Source organism: Geotrypetes seraphini, chromosome 18 (assembly GCF_902459505.1).
Source record: "Geotrypetes seraphini chromosome 18, aGeoSer1.1, whole genome shotgun sequence".
Lineage (NCBI taxonomy): Eukaryota > Metazoa > Chordata > Amphibia > Gymnophiona > Dermophiidae > Geotrypetes > Geotrypetes seraphini.
The window spans coordinates 3,591,890-3,609,976 of NC_047101.1; the positions used below are offsets into that span (position 1 = coordinate 3,591,890).

General features: G+C 46.3%; 1 protein-coding gene across 10 annotated transcripts in view; it reads right to left on the reverse strand.

Annotated features, from left to right (window-relative positions):
- Positions 1–5,266: 5,266 nt before the first annotated feature.
- Positions 5,267–18,087, reverse strand: part of ABLIM3 (actin binding LIM protein family member 3) — a 92,949-nt gene continuing 80,128 nt past the window's right edge. For 8 of the 10 annotated variants that reach the window (XM_033927544.1, XM_033927541.1, XM_033927538.1 and 5 more), the window contains 7 exons: positions 16,843–16,990; positions 11,492–11,521; positions 10,421–10,479; positions 9,260–9,320; positions 7,993–8,000; positions 7,324–7,404; positions 5,267–5,420 (listed from right to left, as the gene is read on the reverse strand). In XM_033927544.1, coding sequence (XP_033783435.1) covers positions 5,307–5,420; positions 7,324–7,404; positions 7,993–8,000; positions 9,260–9,320; positions 10,421–10,479; positions 11,492–11,521; positions 16,843–16,990 — 501 coding nt within the window. In that variant the 3' untranslated portion in view covers positions 5,267–5,306. Of the gene's footprint in view, positions 5,421–7,323; positions 7,766–7,992; positions 8,001–9,259; positions 9,321–10,420; positions 10,480–11,491; positions 11,522–16,842; positions 16,991–18,087 lie in introns of all 10 variants that reach the window. The other 2 variants (XR_004537506.1, XM_033927539.1) reach the window with 2 other exon arrangements.

Here is an 18,087-nt window from a genome sequence, read left to right on the forward strand (position 1 = left end):
CACATATGCCAGAGGTAGCCAGATGTACTGAGCTGATGCTGGTTTTACCTCGATTTTTATTTTCAGTTTATGAAAAGCAGCAAAGACTAAATCCAAACTGGAGCTCAGAAAGTCAGTCCTATCAGCCTGCAGGTCTTTGATCCACAGGAAAACTTGTCCCACCTTCACCTTTTCTCACTGTATTTGCTGTTAAGCATTCAGACACATAGAAACATAGAAAAATGACGGCAGAAAAGGGCCAAAGCCCATCAAGTCTGCCCACTCTAGTGACCCTTCGCCTTGAATTTGTTCACCACCCCCTGACTTTGCATCATTAGAGATCCCACGGGCTTATCTAGTCTGCCTAACCTTGCCATCTACTATGTCCTCCTCCCAGTGTCCAGCATCCACACAAAAAATGTACCCAGAGCTCCATCAGAACTGCTCAAAATCAAAGGAAATGTTTTGGAAGCTGGCATCTCTGTCCTTGGGGCCTTTCTCCAGCATTAGTCTCCTAGACTCTGGCTGCCATACCTAGGAACGACAATTATTGTGATGCAACGTCATTCCAAAAAGCGCCAGCAGCCGTTAATGCGGCACAAAAGACAGGGCATCAGTAAGTGAGGCAGATCTCATCTGTTGTGCTTCACTTACTCATTGCCCAAAATAGCACCATGACCTCATGTCTGGTAGCCCTGGCAGTTCTAAGATGGCCCATCTTCTGCTCACTTCCTCTTGAAATGCCTCAGACGTAATTATCGTTTGGACCGCTAAGAGCAGGAAAGGGTCATTTTTTTCTTTCTCAGAGACCAGCTGGGAGCTCCAGGACAAGTCATCAGGGTCTGAATTGGCTGCTTGCACTCAGTGATACAGTCTGATGCAATGAGACGGTCATTATCTGAAACTCGACCTGTCATTTTGAAGGAAAGAAGCAAGTCGGCTCTTTTTTTCCCCTCAGCAAACAGCATCTTTAAAGTCAGACCGTTAAACCAAAGGAGCCCCTCTTATGAGAGGGTTGTGGTTGTGGGCTGACTGGTGGCATCTGAGGGATTAAATTTAGCATCGGGGGCTATTTCTGGAATGGTTGCATTCTTCCCCCCTGCCACTCCCTTTGGGCTGGACTCTGGAATCCTTTATTTGGTTCAGTGCAAAAGCCACTCCTCACCTGCTCCAGGCCCCTTCTTGCCCATCCCTCTTGCCCGAAAGAGGGCCCAGAAACTTCTAAAGAATTGCAGAGAAGCCCTTTTCTGACCCTTCATTTCTCACCTTCCCACTTCCGTCAGCTTATCGTATAGTCCTGGGCTCTTAAATCCATGCCTTCTATTGAATTGCCCACGATCTAAATATAATATAATTTGGAGACCGTATCTGGCAAAGGACATAAGAAGACTTGAAACGGTCCAGAGGAGGGCGACGGAAATGATAGGAGGTTTGTGGCAAAAGACATACGAGGAGAGACTGGAAGCCCTGAATATGTATACCTTAGAGGAAAGGAGGGACAGGGGAGATATGATTCAGACGTTCAAATACTTGAAGGGTATTAACGTAGAACAAAATCTTTTCCAGAGAAAGGGAAATGGTAAAACCAGAGGACATAATTTGAGGTTGAGGGGTGGTAGATTCAAGAGCAATGTAATGCGCTCCCGAGAGACACGGTGGAGAGGAAAACAGTGAAAGAGTTCAAAAAAGTGTGGGATGAACACAGAGGATCTAGAATCAGAAAATAATAGTAAATATTGAAGAACTAAGGCCAGTACTGGGCAGACTTGCACGGTCTGTGTCTGTACATGGCTGTTTGGTGGAGGATGGGCTGGGGAGGGCTTCAGTGGCTGGGAGGGTGTAGATGGGCTGGAGTAAGCTTTGACGGAGACTTCAGTAGTTGGAACTAGAGAATGACACAGTGACAAAATTCATCACCGTTCCCGTCCCTGCGGATAACCGTGGGAAATAATCCCATGTCATTTTCTAGTGTCTATTTCAACCTCAGTCCTTCTACACCAGCATTCGTCAAAGCAAAGCTTGTGGGTCAGTGGTTGTGGCCATTCATACTCTGATTCTTATGGGAGCCAAGGATAATGAAGCCATTGTGACATCACTGATGTGATTGGCTCTTAGGCACTGGTGGGATGAGGCATTATGACATCACAATATCTGCTCTGGAATGTTGCTGCTCAATCTCAGCATTCTTCAAAGCAAAGCTTGCGGGTCAGTGGTTGTGGCCATTCATACTCTGATTCTTCCCTCTCTCCTTAAAGAATGACATGAAGATGGTTTCCTGCGGTTATCCGCGGGGACGGGAACGGTGATGAATTTTGTCAGTGTCATTCTCTAGTTGGAACCTAAGAACAGTACCAGGCAGAGCTTTGGATCCTTGCCCAGAAATAGCTAAGAAGAAGAAAAAAATGAAATTGAATCAGGTTGGGCAGCCTGGATGGACCATTCGGGTCTTTATCTGCCGTCATCTACTATGTTACTATCTTATAATTGCCCATACCCCCTATTAAATAACCCATGCCCTCGATGTAATTGCCCCTGCCCTCTCTTTAATTGTCCATGCTATCTAATTACCTACTACAATTAATCATTTCTATAGCACTGCACACATTATATGCAGGTCCTTTCTCTGTCTCTACTGGACTCACGATCTAAGTTTTTTCCCTCCAGGGCAGACCCTCTATTTACTTTCCCTTGCACTCTATTTAATTATCTAGGCCCTTTAATTGTTCATGCTATGTATACCTGTGCTCTCTGTTTCGGGTCCCTCTTGACTGACTTTCCTGCACCTTAACTTAAACTTTATTCATAGCCCTAGATATTTAGATCCAGAGATATTTTTATGGCTGATCTGTTGACTTGATCAATATCTGAAAAGCCAGAGACAAGATGTTCATTTTGATGGGCCATTGATCTGTCTTTCATGTTTTTAAGTCATCTGACAGACCAGAAAGGTTAAAGAACCAACCAGAGAACCACCAATACGCAGGAATTCAACCAACCTGCCAGTGAACGAGCCAATTATGAGTTAGTCACAGAAATATCCAGCAAGCAAGATGGGTTGTGATGCAACTAATCAACTGGAGACATCCTGCCAGAGAGACAGCCACACTCAAATACCACAATCTCAGCTCCCTGCCACATGCTCTTAAGTTCCTCTTAGTCAACCCACGGTAGACAAGGATAGTAGCAACACCATTCTGGAAAACAATCGGAAATGTATACAGTATCACTCTAGTCATCTAATCATCATGAGAACATCGAAACCTGCAATTAAAGATCATTTCCCATACTTGCTTTTCCTGTAAACTAGAACCAGCTTTCCTGCATGGAGGATCCTATAGGAATGCCAATGATCAATTCTGAAATTCCTTTGTGCTAACATTTCATGCCATCTGGGAGTCCCTTCAGTAACGAGGGCTGTATAAGTGGCATTTTTGAGTCCCTGGCTTCTCATATACATACAGAACCAGAGACCTGTTTGTGACTGAACCCCTTTCTCTTAAGGATCCTGACAAAACCTTACTTCCCAGGTACAAATTAAGTCCCCGTCTGAACCGCATTCATTTTAACCACACAGAAAAACCAGTATATCAAGTTCCGTTCCCTTTACTGCATCGCCCTGGCAGGTTTTTTCTAGGTCAAGCTAAGATTTTACCAAGGTTCTGCTTATCTACACTTTTCCCCGTGTGTCTCAAAAAAGAGGTGCCCAGATGTCCCCTTCTTCCAGGGAGCTGCAGGACACAAGTCCAAAGCTCAAGCCGGTCACTCTCTTCTGCCGAGTTCCTTGAGATGAACTAGTGTCTGCTTTGGCTTTTGCTGACAGCTCCGAACACATGGCTCTCACGCTGCATCTGTTATGCCTTGCTTGGCCTCTGCCGCTCACACAGCAGCCTGGATGTAATCCTGCAGGTTATAAATACACTCAGCAGTGCTGCTGTATACTTAGGAAAATTCAGGAGGCAGTGCTGACCTGCGCACCTGTTCCCGGGGTGAACCTCCCCAACATTTCACAGCAGTTATAGGAGCCATTTCAAGAGCGAATGACTTGAAATGCAGTTGGCTAAAGCAGGATCAAAATGAAAAGGAATCCGTTTCATAACCTTCAAATGAGGAGATGACCTTGGCAGAGGTTTGAATGTTGTGATTCCAGAACCTCACAGCAAGCAAATCCCTCCGCTTCACTCTCCTTCCCTTTCCAAGCCCAGAGCTCTGCTATAATGTAGGATGGGGGCTGGTTAAGCTACAAGACACTAAAATCACATGTGAATTCAGAGCTGAGGGGCCACTGGAGGACTGGCTGTACTCCTAGGCTCTTCAGTTGTAATACTCTAGGGCAGTGATTCCCAACCCTGTCCTGGAGGACCACCAGGCCAATCGGGTTTTCAGGCTAGCCCTAATGAATATGCATGAAGCAGATTTGCATGCCTCTCACTTCCATTATATGTAAATCTCTCTCATGCATATTCATTAGGGCTAGCCTGAAATCCTGAGTGGCCTGGTGGTCCTCCAGGACAAGGTTGGGAACCTGTGGTCTAGAGGATTTTTCTTACCTGTGAAGTTGATGACCCAAAGATCTCAGCATCCCCCTCAGACACGGTAGGTGATGCCACTTTTCAGTGGCTGAACCTAAGTATACGGAGCTGGGCTTATTCCCCTTCCCTCAGATACTGGCCCTGGATCATGCTTCCATACCTCAAAAACACACACACACACACAGTCCTCTCATGTATACCTTGCTGAGGTGGGATCATTTTGTGGGTTCATCACTGTGATGTGGGCCAAAGAGTCCTGTCAAGCATAGAAAGCACCATGAGCCTCGTGGATTGGAGTAACAGAGTTCACTTTCTAGAACGACCCGATAAGGGCTGTGTTTTGGCAAAACAGTGCCTGCTTCAGGGGTCCATACAAGTTCAATAAGATGAACTCTCAAAAAAATATCCAGACTACTTTTTTGATACGGAAGAGGACGCAGTCCCAGTATGAGTGTAACGCTTATCTGTGTACAGAATTGTCTGGACTTTTTGGAGAGTTCACATCATTTGGCTGGCTGTTCGTCTTCTTGAAATTGTGTGGACCCCTGAAGTAGGCACTGTTTTGCCGAAACATGGCCGGTGTCGGGTCATTCAATAAAGTGAGCTCTGTCATTGCAATCTACCCTCTTTTCATTGCTCTAAGCGTAGAAAATTAATGGAAACCCTGCCATTTGAAGGCGAGGGAGATTTAAATTCCAACAAGGGACACTTACACAAGACACAGAAAGACATGCGCACCGATCCATTAGAAGGCTATATATAATACATATATTTATAGAGAAATGTATAGATTTCTATTCAGAACAGTCGGGCTTCCTTCTTTAGCTCATTTCGTTTCCAAAGAGCCAAGCGGTCAAACTCTGTGATCGTCATGCCAAAGATCTGGAAGAATTCCTCCTGGGACAGATGACGCTGGAAAAAAACACAATGAGGGATAAATGCGGGGGAGAGACGGTGCTTAGGTGAGGTGGAAATCTGAGGGGCTACATGATGGGGTAGAGATGTGGCTTTGTGGGAAGGGGAGAGGAGGAAGACAAGGTGAGGCATGTTTCATGTAATTCCATGTGACAATGCAGCTCTGCGCTTTCTGTGCACGCTAAGCGTGATTCCTGTTAGATCTCTGTAGAATTTAGCAGGTGGTTCAAGTAGGGTTACCAGATTTTCCCGAAGGAAAATCCGGTCCCATGGCCACACCCCCCCGGCCCGCCCAGTTCTGCCCTAGCCCTACCCCCTTAACCTGTTCATGCATCAGAACGGCATCCATGCGATGACAATGCACGTGATGTCGCATTTGTGGATGTCATCCCGACGTCAGAAGCTTTTCAAAACTCGGACATAGTGCCAGGTTTTGAAAAGCCGTCCAGACCCCCGGACATGTCCTCAAAAGGAGGACGTGCCTGGGGAAATCTGGACGTCTTGTGACCCTAGGTTCAAGCATATAGTCCCTGATACAGATACTGGCATTTTTCCTGGGTCACATGTTGCAATTCATGTTTCAGTGATTGAGAAAATGCAAGAATCCCCACCCATATTATTATTATTACTACAGTTAATAAAACATTTTTATATAATGTTCATTAGTTAATTAAAACTGGGAAGGGGTAAAACGCGGACCTCACAGACCTCGCGGATCTAAAACCGCACGTCCTTAAAAGTCCGAGGTCTGTGCATTGACAAGTCTGCCTTCGCTTTCCCTGCAGCTCAGCTCAGGCCCCCGGCTCCCTCGCGGACCTCACGGATCTGAACTACACATCATATCCTAAAAAATCCGAGGTCCGCGCCACTTCTGAGGTCCGTGCCACTTTTAGTCTGGCTCTGACAGAGCTCTATGACAATTTAACTCTGACGGATCCTAATGCTTTTCCCTCCTTATGCTAGGATCCGTCAGAGTTAAATTGTCATAGAGCTCTGTCAGAGCCAGACTAAAAGTGGCACGGACCTCAGAAGTGGCGCGGACCTCGGATTTTTAAGGACGTGCGGTTTTAGATCTGCGAGGTCCGTAAGGTCCGTGTTTTACCCCTTCCCATTAAAACTATCTGAGTGGTGTATATTACAACTGTGGTCTCCTTACACCCTATCTTGCCTCAAATCACTCATCTAATCAACCTGTCCATGATTTATGAATCTTAAATAAGGACAGGTCCTCGTAGAATCTGCTAGCTTTAATCTGGGCTGTCACAGACTGGCTATAGTGACAGCCTTCAAGCATGCCTTGTCTTTAAAGCATCCCAGTCACTATGATTGGTCTTATTTATATATTTAATTTGATTTATATCGTGTCCTCACCAGAAAGCTAACATACACAATACTTTAATGAACAAGACACAGAAGACTAAGGCATCTAGTTTGATTGTTTCTGGATTAGCAGATGCATGAAGCATGCACAGAGACAGTCAAGTTCAACATATATGAGGAATACTAAGGTTGAAGAATCACCCAAACTACCACAATTCACCAACTAGCTCTTTCACCGTTTGGGTGCAAGCTTGATGGGCTCTCCTTAGGACATCGTTGTCCTGCACAGCTTGGGAGTTGCACACATTTGGGACATGACCACAGAAAGATTGGTGAGTGCAGCCCTAATACATGATGATTGGACACTGGGAAGGTCTGAAAGGGGGTGGGGGTGGGGTTGTAAGCTCTTCCTTTCACACAATCGGATACAGGCAAGATGACCCTTTAATCTGAAGAGGGTAGACCCTTACTCCAAATTCACAGATTCTTATATTTAACAGAATGATGTTGATGTGAGATGCACACAGGAACCTGCGCACCTTGACGTCTTGGGGATGAGAGATGGTGAGCTGGGACTTACTTCTAATCGAGTCCTGTCGGCATCCTTTGGCAGCCTGCTTCTCCCTCTGGTGGTTACCATGATCAGCTCATATGGGTAAATCTACAGAAAGAGAGGAAGTTCTCATCTCAGTAGGCTCTACTTGGCTCAATATTATAGTATAAGAATGGTGCAGAAGTCAGGAAGTTTTGGGTCACATAGGTATAGCCAAGGAGGGTTCTGGATTCAGCTAGAACATTTTGTCAGTGGCGCCCATCCTTCTGCTCCTGCTTGTGGACAAGGGTGGGCTCATCCTCATTTATGTCAGAAATGACAGACAAGTAGTCATCTCCCAGCCTTAAAAGGCTGGACTTGGTGTCCTGGATTCAGCATTGTTGATAGAAAATCCCTGCTCCCCTTCCTTCCTCTCCTGTACACCATGCTTTCATGCCTGCCTTGGGAATGAGGATGTTTTTCATGTCCCCTGTGGAGATGGAAGAGGGACAAACCACATTGCCCCAGTTTAATCCTGCTAGATGGGAGGAGAAATGGCCAAAGCCTTTGAAACAGAATCAAAATGAAAAATACGCAATCTGCTGAAACCCCACTGAAATGCCTCGTGTTCCATCACAACCCGAGACAAAGTCACTGGCGGAGGAGGCTTTTCCCTTCACAGGGAAGCAGGATCCCAGGGCACAGGACACCTCTTACCTTGTATTCTGCAGTGAAGAAAATGAGACATCAAAGAGAAAAAATCAGTCCTCAGGCAGAATTATGGTCAAAAAAGCAAAAATCCAAACCAAATAAGCAAAAAAAAAAACCACCCCCCAAAAAAACCAACTAAACAAACACACACTTGAGACTTTCTGAGATCCATATTCAAAGGATTTGTCTAGGTAGCTTTTGGACTTATCCAGCAAAATACAAAGATCTCTATTATCAAATATTATATGGTCACCTAATCTTTGATTGAACAGAAATGTGTCATATTGCCAAGGACTGAAGTCCTTATAGCCAGACCCACCACCTGATCATCGCATATGTATAAAAGTGCTAATAAATATTTCAAATTGTGAAATTCATAATATTCAAATAACTCATTGAAGCAAATGATAGGTACTTAGCTCTCAAGCTTTGCAAAGATCCTGATGCGGACCACGGTTTTTATTATCTTTTTCAAGGAACCCTCATTAAAAGTCCTGGTATCAAACGCTTAAGGTGAGAAGTCACTCTCAAAATGTCCACTCCATTTACTTCCTGCTTCGCGCGGGTGGTGGCTATAGGGGCTTCTGAGCGTATGTTATGGCTTCAATCAAAGATTAAGGTGACCAAATAATATTTGATAATAGAGATCTTTGTATTCTTTCTTTTGATCTCTACATTCAAAACCTTTTCCCTATCAAATTTTTGGTTTGAGTTTTTGGAATTAGTCAGACAAACCCCAATGACTGAAATTTTTCTCTCCCCCGGCCCCAGAGTTTATAAACTTTTATCTTGCCAAAGCTTGTTGTGAATGTATTGCTATCTCAATTCTGTCCAGAGGACACCTGGCTCTGCCCTAGTCCCGCCCTACTTCACCCCAGCCCTGCCCTTCCCCCACACAAGCCTTGCTACGCCTTCCCTGAGCTCGGGACTCCGTCTGGAGGATAACTGCGCAGGCATGGTTGTCAACGCAGTGTTGTCATTTGCCTGCGTGTGACATCATCAGTGGCCGGAAGGAGGTGGCTGGGGGATTCGGGAGCTGGAGAGAGACAGGCTACAGGATGCTGCTGAGCGTAGCTGAACCACAACGAGCTCCGCGGCCTCTGGTTCATCATATATGTGTAAAACCAGAAATTCAATGCCCAGACCAGGCCCAGCATTGAATTTCCCAATATAACGCTGGTGGCAGTCAGCAAAATCCTACTGGCTACAGGCTGAACATATCCCTCCCTCCTGTGCGTATTCGGGGGGGGGGGGGGGGGTGAGGGGTTCTTACCTCGCATTCCCCAGTTCACTGCGTTGGTGCTGTCATAGTGGAAAATGTCAGTGCTGGGAGGCTGCCAAAGACAAAATCAACACATTGAAGAAACTCCGACCTACCTAACAACAGAGAGTCTGTGGGTTCAGTGGCATAGCGATGGTGAGAGGCGCCCCCCCATGCCCCCCTTGCCTACCCGCGTACCTCTAGTTGCTCACCACGCCAGCAACAACTTCCACGTGCTCCTCACGACCACGTCGGCTCTCCCACGGATGTCATTTCCTATGCGTGGCACCAGGAAGTGACAGTGGGAGCTGACGTGGTTGCGAGGAGCACGAGAGGGAGAGGGCGTAGGGCAAGGGGAGGAGGGGATAGAGAGAAGGAGGGCTGCCGGCACCCGAGGTGGACCACCCCCAGACCCCACCTGTGTGGATTTACTCCCTTTTATATTCCCCCCCCCCCATCCCATGATTGCCACAGGCTTCCAGTTAGGAACAAGAAGAGCTAAGCTTAATTCTCAATTAGTCATTTTACTTTTTTTCCAAATGTACGCTTTAGAGACCAAAAAGCTCACATCACTGATGGTGTGATCCCAGGGCCTACTTTCTCTGTTTATTCATTCAATTTTCTATCCTGTTCTCCCAGGGGAGTTCAGAACAGTTTACATGAATTTATTCAGATACTGAAGCATTTTCCCTGTCTGTCCTGGTGGGCTCACAATCTATCTAATGTACCTGGGGCAATTAAGTGACTTGCCCAGGGTCACAAGGAGCAGCGAGGGTTTGAACCCACAAATCTCAGGGTGCCGAGGCTCTAGTTTTAACCACTGCACCACTCTAGAAATCAAAATGTAGTAAAAGTGAGCCAAGTCTAGGACAATCAAGCCATTGTGACATCACTGCTGAGGTTGGCTTTTATTGGTGGAGCGAGGCATTATGATGTCACAATACCAGCTCTGGTTAACAGAAGCTGAAACTTTTCACACTATTTATTGATTCAATTTTCTATACCATTTTCCCAGGGGAGCTCAGAACGGTTTACATGAATTTTCCCCTGTGGCTCCTGTGTAGCCACCCACCGAAGAGCTACATCCAACCCCCAGCACGAGCTATTGAGTTCAACACCCAAGCTTAAACTGGTTCAAATTTGTCGCACCCGAACAGTCAACGCCCATCTTACCCTGTGCAGTCCATTCCTTCTGTATGCAGGAAGAGAGGCGGATTTAGAAATGAAGGGATCTGAAAAAAAAAGATCAATAGTGCAGGATTCAGAAAAATGCCCTAAATAGTCCAGGAACCTGTCCAGTCTCTGCACTGCAGTGACCACACATACCCTCTGGTGTATCTACGGGGCTCAGAAGCAGGACAAAGGCCGAGGGATGCAGCAAGCGCACCAGGTTTTGCTCACAGGTTCATCCGGCTTGTGCGCACAATTTTATATGCCCTGTGTGGAAAGGAGTATTGGCTAGAGCAAAGTCTCAGGCAGACAATGCAGAGCACATTTAAATCCATGCTTCTCCAATTCTGTTTGAAATGCAACAGATTTTGCCCTATTTGTAAGCTCTAATGGCATCAGGGAGCAAAAGTTTCACTTTACATTTGTGGAAAGAAACTGTGCTGAGTTTTAGCGTTAACACAAGGTAAGTGCACTGGCCTCGGTGTCAGCACTGAAAGGATGCTGCCTTGTGAAGTGCTCACTTTACTCTCCAAGGCACGGAGTGTGATGTCTTCAAATGAAGCTGCATTACAGCAGGCAGTAATATGGAAATAATATGCAGGAGGATGCAAACACTTCTGAGCAGAGCAGATTAACCAATAGGCCAAGTAGGCATGTGCCTAGGGCCCGAAATGGTCAGGGGGGCCCGATGAAGGAGGGCATCAACAATGGGCCCCTCCAGCATCGATCAGCAACATGCCCCCTCCCCCCCATTGACGGAAAGTAAGACAAGCAAACAATGTGGGTAAGAAAGGTAACGAGAACTGTAATGGTGCAAGCGGTGCTGCTTGGGCAAAGCTTCCCCCTGACGCAGCTTCCTGTTTCCGCCTGGGCGCATGGTGGGGTGGGGCGGGGCAGGGGGCCCAGTGTACTTGTGTGCCTAGGGGCCCTCGACCAATTAATCCTTCCCTGCTTCTGAGAACGTTTCAGTCTCTCTGACCTGGGAAAAAGTTGGCGGCATCAGCGGAACAGCCCCCAGAGCACCACAGACACAGAAGCAAGCAGAATGCAACAAGCCTAGGCAAAGATATTTACCGCTGTCAGCCAGGTAATGCGACCGCAGGGCTGCAAAGAGATAGAAAGAGAGTTAAGATTCTGCAGGCAGGACCAGGGCAATTGAAGACGATTGGTCCAGAGTGGGATGAAAAGGAGACGCTGGAAGCATTCAGACCAGGAGAAACCTCCTGCAACACGGCTTTAACCTAGCTCCAGATCTGAGGAACACCTGGGGCCCTTGTACTAAAGCTTGACGGACATTAGTGCTTGCTAAATGTGACATGGATCACAGCATTTGGCACACACTAATGTCTGTTAGTGCACTAAGGTTTGCTAGAATGGCCCCCCCAATTTCCTTGGAATGGATTTATTTATTTAGAAACTTAGAAACATGATGGCAGATAAAGGCCAAATGGCCCATCCAGTCTGCCCATCCCTCCCCTCACCCCCTCCCGCGCACCTACCCTGAATTTCATGTAACACTCTGCCGCTGGCCCTGGTGTCTTCTCTCCACTGACAACTTCCTGTTTCTGCTGCCTATCCGTCCACATAATTTGCGCTCTTCCAGAACTGTATAAACTGTCTTTTTTCCATTATTTTTACCCATGTGTTCTCAGGCCTTAAGTCTAGCCTTTAGTGGCCAATGTACTATGAATTTTCCTTAGTACATCTGGTCCATAGTACTGTATTTCCACCATTATAAACCATGTGTGGATCACTTTTGGTCTTAGCAAGGAATGAGCCAGAAGAGAAGAAACTGCCATAGCCTCTCCAATGCTGACATCTAGTGGCCAACCCTGATCTATAGGGGAGTAAATGTCAGGGAGTGGGTCATTGGTATGGGCAGACTCGATGGGCTATGGCCCTTTTCTGCCGTCAATTTCTATGTTTCTATGTTAAGCTGTTTTATTTCAGCAGCTTCTTGTGGTGTGTTACAGGGTCTCTTCCCAACAACCAGTGCTCTTTGCATCTCCCAGAAAAGGGGGGGAACATATCTAGCAATGGGTAGAAAGAAGAAAGAGCTATTCTACGTGCTGTCAGTACTCAGCATTTACATATTTGTGCTTGGCAGATTTCAGACCCTGCCCACAGGGATTGAGGAGGATATGGAAATGCAATCACCGGATTCATTCTGTGTCCCTGAAAAGCTCCATGCAAAACACTGCAGTGTCCCTTTAAAAAACAGCAAGAGAAGGTTTGCCATTCATATCATACTGGGATGTTTAGTGACACGCTGTCTTGCTGGTGACAGATGACTGCAGTGACAATGACTAGCAGGATGTGTGACCACAGTGGTCACTGTGCTGAGTTTTGCTTTGTAAGATCTGCTGAATAGATTTTTAGTGTAGCTGAGCTTCTGGTGCTGGTAGATGGGGTGATTGGCACAGGGGCAGTTCATGGGAGATGTGGGGACATGTGCAAAGACCCACCCTAGGGGCCTCGTCTTATATGCCAGTAGAGGCTGCAAAGCAGGGCAGAAAATGCACAAAATGCAATGGTCTTCTCCCACACAGTAGCACCACAGACTATACACCGGGTAGGGGGGGCCCTAAGGCCTTGATTAGCTCAGATGCCTAAGGCCCGTCTCCTGGGATGGGCCTTAGGCATCTGAGCCAATCAGGACTTTAGGCCCCTCCCTGTGCATCCCAGGATATACTGGGAAGGGAAAGGCCCGCCATTTTAGAGAGATGGGCCTGCGGGCAGGAGAGATTGGACATCCCTCCTGCTGTCTTCTTCAGGAAAAAGGTACAGGGGTGGGTCATGGGTGTTGGGAGAGTTGGGGGGGGGGGGTGTCAGAGGCTTGAGAAAGGAGGAAGTAGGCATCCTCACTGTTGATTATTTTTCTAAGTAAGGGGAATGGGGACGGGTGTCCTAGCATGAGGAGATCAGTTCAGTGTGTATGGCGGGCACTTGAAGGCAGGAAGGAGTGGGCATCCCTCCTGCCAATCTGTTTTCTAAGTACAGGAAGTGGGAGTCCTGGCATGGGTGGGGGGGGGTTCAGTGGGGGGGGGGGGGTTGGTTTAGCGGGGAGCCACCTGGAGGCATGAGTGAGTGAGCATCCCTCCTGCCAATTTTTTCTTGTCTGGGAGTGGTGAAAGGGGGGCAGTTTGCAGCATGGAATGGGCATCCCTCCTTTCTCTCTTTATTTTTTTTCCGGGAGTTATTGGGGATGGGGGGGGTGGCTCAACTTTTTTTTTTTTTTTATGGGACACATATTGTGCATGTTACACACACACAACATCTGTGCCCATAGAAAAAAAAATATGGCAGACCTGTCGTTATTTTCAGGTCATTCTTAGCCATCGCAAAATTTAGTGCATACCTTTGCGATGTTAGACCATTAATCAGATGGCTCATTTTAATATTCATGACCTCATTTTAAACAAACGCACAGAAAACCACATGGTGAGACTTTAGAACACAGGTGTCAAAGTCGGTCCTCGAGGGCCGGAATCCAGTCGGGTTTTCAGGATTTCCCCAATGAATATGCATGAGATCTATGTGCATGCACTGCTTTCAATGCATATTCATTGGGGAAATCCTGAAAACCCGACTGGATTACAGCCCTCGAGGAGGGACTTTGACACCCCTGCAAGAACATTGGGTCATCGCAAAACCAGCCAAATTAGTTTACTGGTGATCGTCAGACCTTGGACACTTTAGTGCATCCAGGCCATAGTCAGCCCCCAAATAATACACTTCTCCCTCCATATTTGTGGTTTCAATTATACCCCCCCCCCCCATTACATCAGCTTGCATAGAGAAATCTCTGATTCCCAGCACTTTCTTCACCGTGTTTTGCCTCTCCTTCAGGAACAGGCCAAGTCTCCCACCATGTTATTCGCGGTTTCACCATATTCACAATGGTTCTTAATAGAAAACAGCGAATAACATGAAAAAGTTATTTGCGGGTCTGTTAATCCCCTATCACAGCGAATACGGAGAAAGAAGTATACAAGCACAGCTAACCTGCAATTTGTTGCAAGAAATGGTTACAATGTGTCTTGTTCAAGAAAGAATTGTAATATTTTTGTTGTTGCACAAAAATAACCCATTTGGAGATCTTTCCTCAAAAGGAAAACCATGTAAATGTCTCAGGACAGGGACGGACCCTGACTGGTCATCCAGGAGGCAGAATAACTTCTTATAAAAGCAGGAGAAGCTGAAATAAAGCAGCAGAAGTGGACAGCGTAAGTTGCAAAAGCTCTTTACCTATAGGATGGCGATTTAAACGGGTGATAAGACCATCGGAAAACTGCCATGTCTTGCGTGTGTGTAAAAGTAGAAAAATCGAGAACATTCCTAATGTGAGGTGGGGGGGGGGGATGGGGGAAATTCCTGGGATGAAAAGGAAGGGGTTTGGGCATTGCCAGGGCAAGATTAGGGAAGGGAGTTAAGGAGGAGTCAAGAAGGGGGAGGCTGGGTGGGTGGGGGAGGGAAATGTACTTTGAGGAGTTAAATTATTTCATTATAATATTGAAATCACATCATATGTTTTATTGTATTAATAATTAAGATGAGGATGAGAGTAAATGATTGTTCAATGTAGTAATTGTATAGTTATTAGTGTGTTCTATGCAGTATTTTATGATTTGCCAATTGTATTGCACTATCAGAGTTTGAAAATCAATAAAGATTTAAACAGGCTGTGTCAAAATAAAAATAAAATAAAAGAGGGGCCTGGGGTGGGTTAGGGGGTTTGCTACGTTATGGGCCATATTGTATAAACAGCGCCATAAGTTAGGCACCCTACATTGGCTTTAATTGGCACCAGGAGTGACTTCAGTGTAGGCGCCATTAAACGTGTCTATAGCAGGACACCTAACAGCGCCTTACGCCTACGTGGACGCGGTTAGGGGTGGAGCGGGACATTGCAGGCATCTACATTTTTTCGAGGCACCGTTAACAGTGGCTGAGCATGAGCGACACGTGGCTGGCATCCATTTCTGTAGATGCTGCTAATTTAATGGTTATTTACAGAATCCAGTCCTTAATCGGAAAAGGTCCTGATTTTTCTACTAAAATATTATTCCTCATGTTCCTTTAAAGGTGGCAAGAAATGCTGTTGTGGTTTTTTTCTGCTATTAAATAAATGCTGATAGACATAAGAGGAAATCTAGCTCTTCACACGACCATTAAGCCTATTCTTTCAGTTTTTTATTTATTTTCATTTTAACTTGGATATATATATATATACAGTAAAACCTTGGTTTGCAAGTTGATTGCCAGACAAGCAAAACATTTGATTAAATTTGGACTTGATCTACAAGCAATGTCTTGCAATACAAGTACATCACAACTGAGCCGATGGTTCTTCTCTCTCTGACGCTGCAGGAGTGTAGCGACTGTTCTAAACCAGCGAGGGCTTGCAATACGAATATGTATAGTATTTTGTTTTAAAGTTTTGGGGTTGTGGAATGAATTGTCCGAGTTTCCATTATTTCCTTTGGGGAAATTCGATTTGATATACGAATGCTTTGGATTTCAAGCATGCTTCTGGAACGGATTATGCTCACAAACCAAGGTTTCACTGTGTATATTTTTAGATTACATTCCTGAGAACACATTCGACACTTACAGATGTCAACACTAGAAGGCAGCAAAGAGACAACGAAAATAAAACATGAAAGCAGTGCAAAGATGATGAAAAAGAGAACAAAGCATACTTGGGAAGGGCTGAGTGTCTGATGTTTACTTTAACTGGAATTGAAAAATATCTTAGAATTGTTATCTTCTGCCTTCCCTGCTCAGTTTCAAAGCATCTAGAAGACTAATGGCCTCCTGTTTGTCTGTCTTGTCATTACATTACATTACATTAGAGATTTTTATTCCGCCTGTGCCTTTCGGTTCTAAGCGGATTACAAAATTGGAAGAGAACTGGACACCAGTGCGCCTCCTGAGATTTCAGGTGTGCCGCGACACACTGGCGAGGAGGGGAGTCGTCCACGCTGACTGACTGCCTATAGGACATGCCTCTCATGGCGAGAGCTATGTCCTGTAGGAAATCAGCCAGCGCAGATAACTCTTCTCTTGGCCGGCGTCTCTCCTCCTCTCCCCCGCACCTCCCGGATCCCTCCACCGAAGCGGGTTGTGGGCAGATGGGCGTCCAAGGACTTCCGGCCGGGGTACTAGATTCAGTTTGTGAGACACTGGTTTATACTGTAAGCTCCTTTGAGCAGGGACTGTCTCCTTTGTGATTCTGTATAGCGCTGCGTATGTCTGGTAGCGCTATAGAAATAATTAATCATAGTAGTAAAACTCCAGGATAGATCAGACCCCAAAGAAACGTGGACGTCTCAACTGTCTTAAAAATGGGAGGGAGCTCTCATTCCCTGTGGTTAAAGATAGGGCGCCTTCCCAACCCCCACCTCAGCGTCCTGTACCCTTACATCCATTCAGCGAGGCCTCATAGCCGGCAGTGTGAAGGGCTTCTTTGCTTCCTCTAGAGCTCCGCGGAGAGGTCCAGGGGTCCATGTAAGAATTAGATCGGGCCTTCATTTCTTCCTTCAGTATCATCCTGTTAATACCACCCTGGATCTGAAGTCAGAGATTGGGGAGAAAAGAAAAAAGGCTTATTTAAGCAGCATCAAGCCCTCACGTGCACAAGCATTATTTTGATTTATGACCTGCCCTCCCAGAGAGCTCAGGGCGGGTAACAGAAGAACAGGGAGACAAGGTTTGGACAAGTTCCTGGAGGAAAAGTCCATAGTCTGTTATTGAGAAAGACATGGGGGAAGCCAATACTTGACCTGAAATGGTAGCTGCTCCTTGAGTTTTAAACAGGTACTAATGATCTGGATTGGCCACAGTGAGAATGGGCTACTGGGCTTGATGGACCATTGGTTTGACCCAGTATGGCTATTCTCATGTTTTTACGTGAGCCAAGTATAGGGTAATCAAGCCATGGTGACATCACTGATGAGGTTGGCTCTGAGGCACTGTGGAATGAGGCATTATGACATCACAATCTCAGCTCTGGAATGTTGCTCTAATTGGGGTTCTGGAATCTTGCTATTCTTTGAGATTCTGCCTTGAATCTTGATACTCTTTGGGGGTTCTAGAATCTTTTGTTACTCTTTGGGATTCTGGAATGTTGCTACTCCTTGGGTTTTGGCCAGGTACTAGGGACCTGGATGGCCACCATGAGAACAGGCTACTGGGCTTGCTGGACCATTGGTCTGACCCAGGAAGGCTATTCTTATCTTCTTATATGAAAGGCTAACAAATTATCATCAAGGAACAATGCACAGATTCCGTAGACACAAGGTACAAGGTGAGGCTAACATGTTATCATGTACAGAGGGGAATCAGGTGGAGCAAGGGAAGACATAGTTTAGGGGGTGGAGATAAGGTGACCAGACGTCTGGATTTCCCCAGACATGTCCGGGGGTCCGGACGGATTTTCAAAACCCAGCACATTGCCGGGTTTTGAAAAGCGTCTTCAAATCGCGTCGGGCAGGGAGGAAATCCACACAGGCGCGGACTTCCTCCCTCCCGACAAGAGCAGGCAGCGGGGGCGGGGCTAGGGTGGGATTAGGGTATTACAGGGCGGGCCTGGGGGGGGTCTGGATTTTCCAATCAGAAAATCTGGCAACCCGAGGTGGAGACTCTGGAAACACAGAGAGCATAGCAGG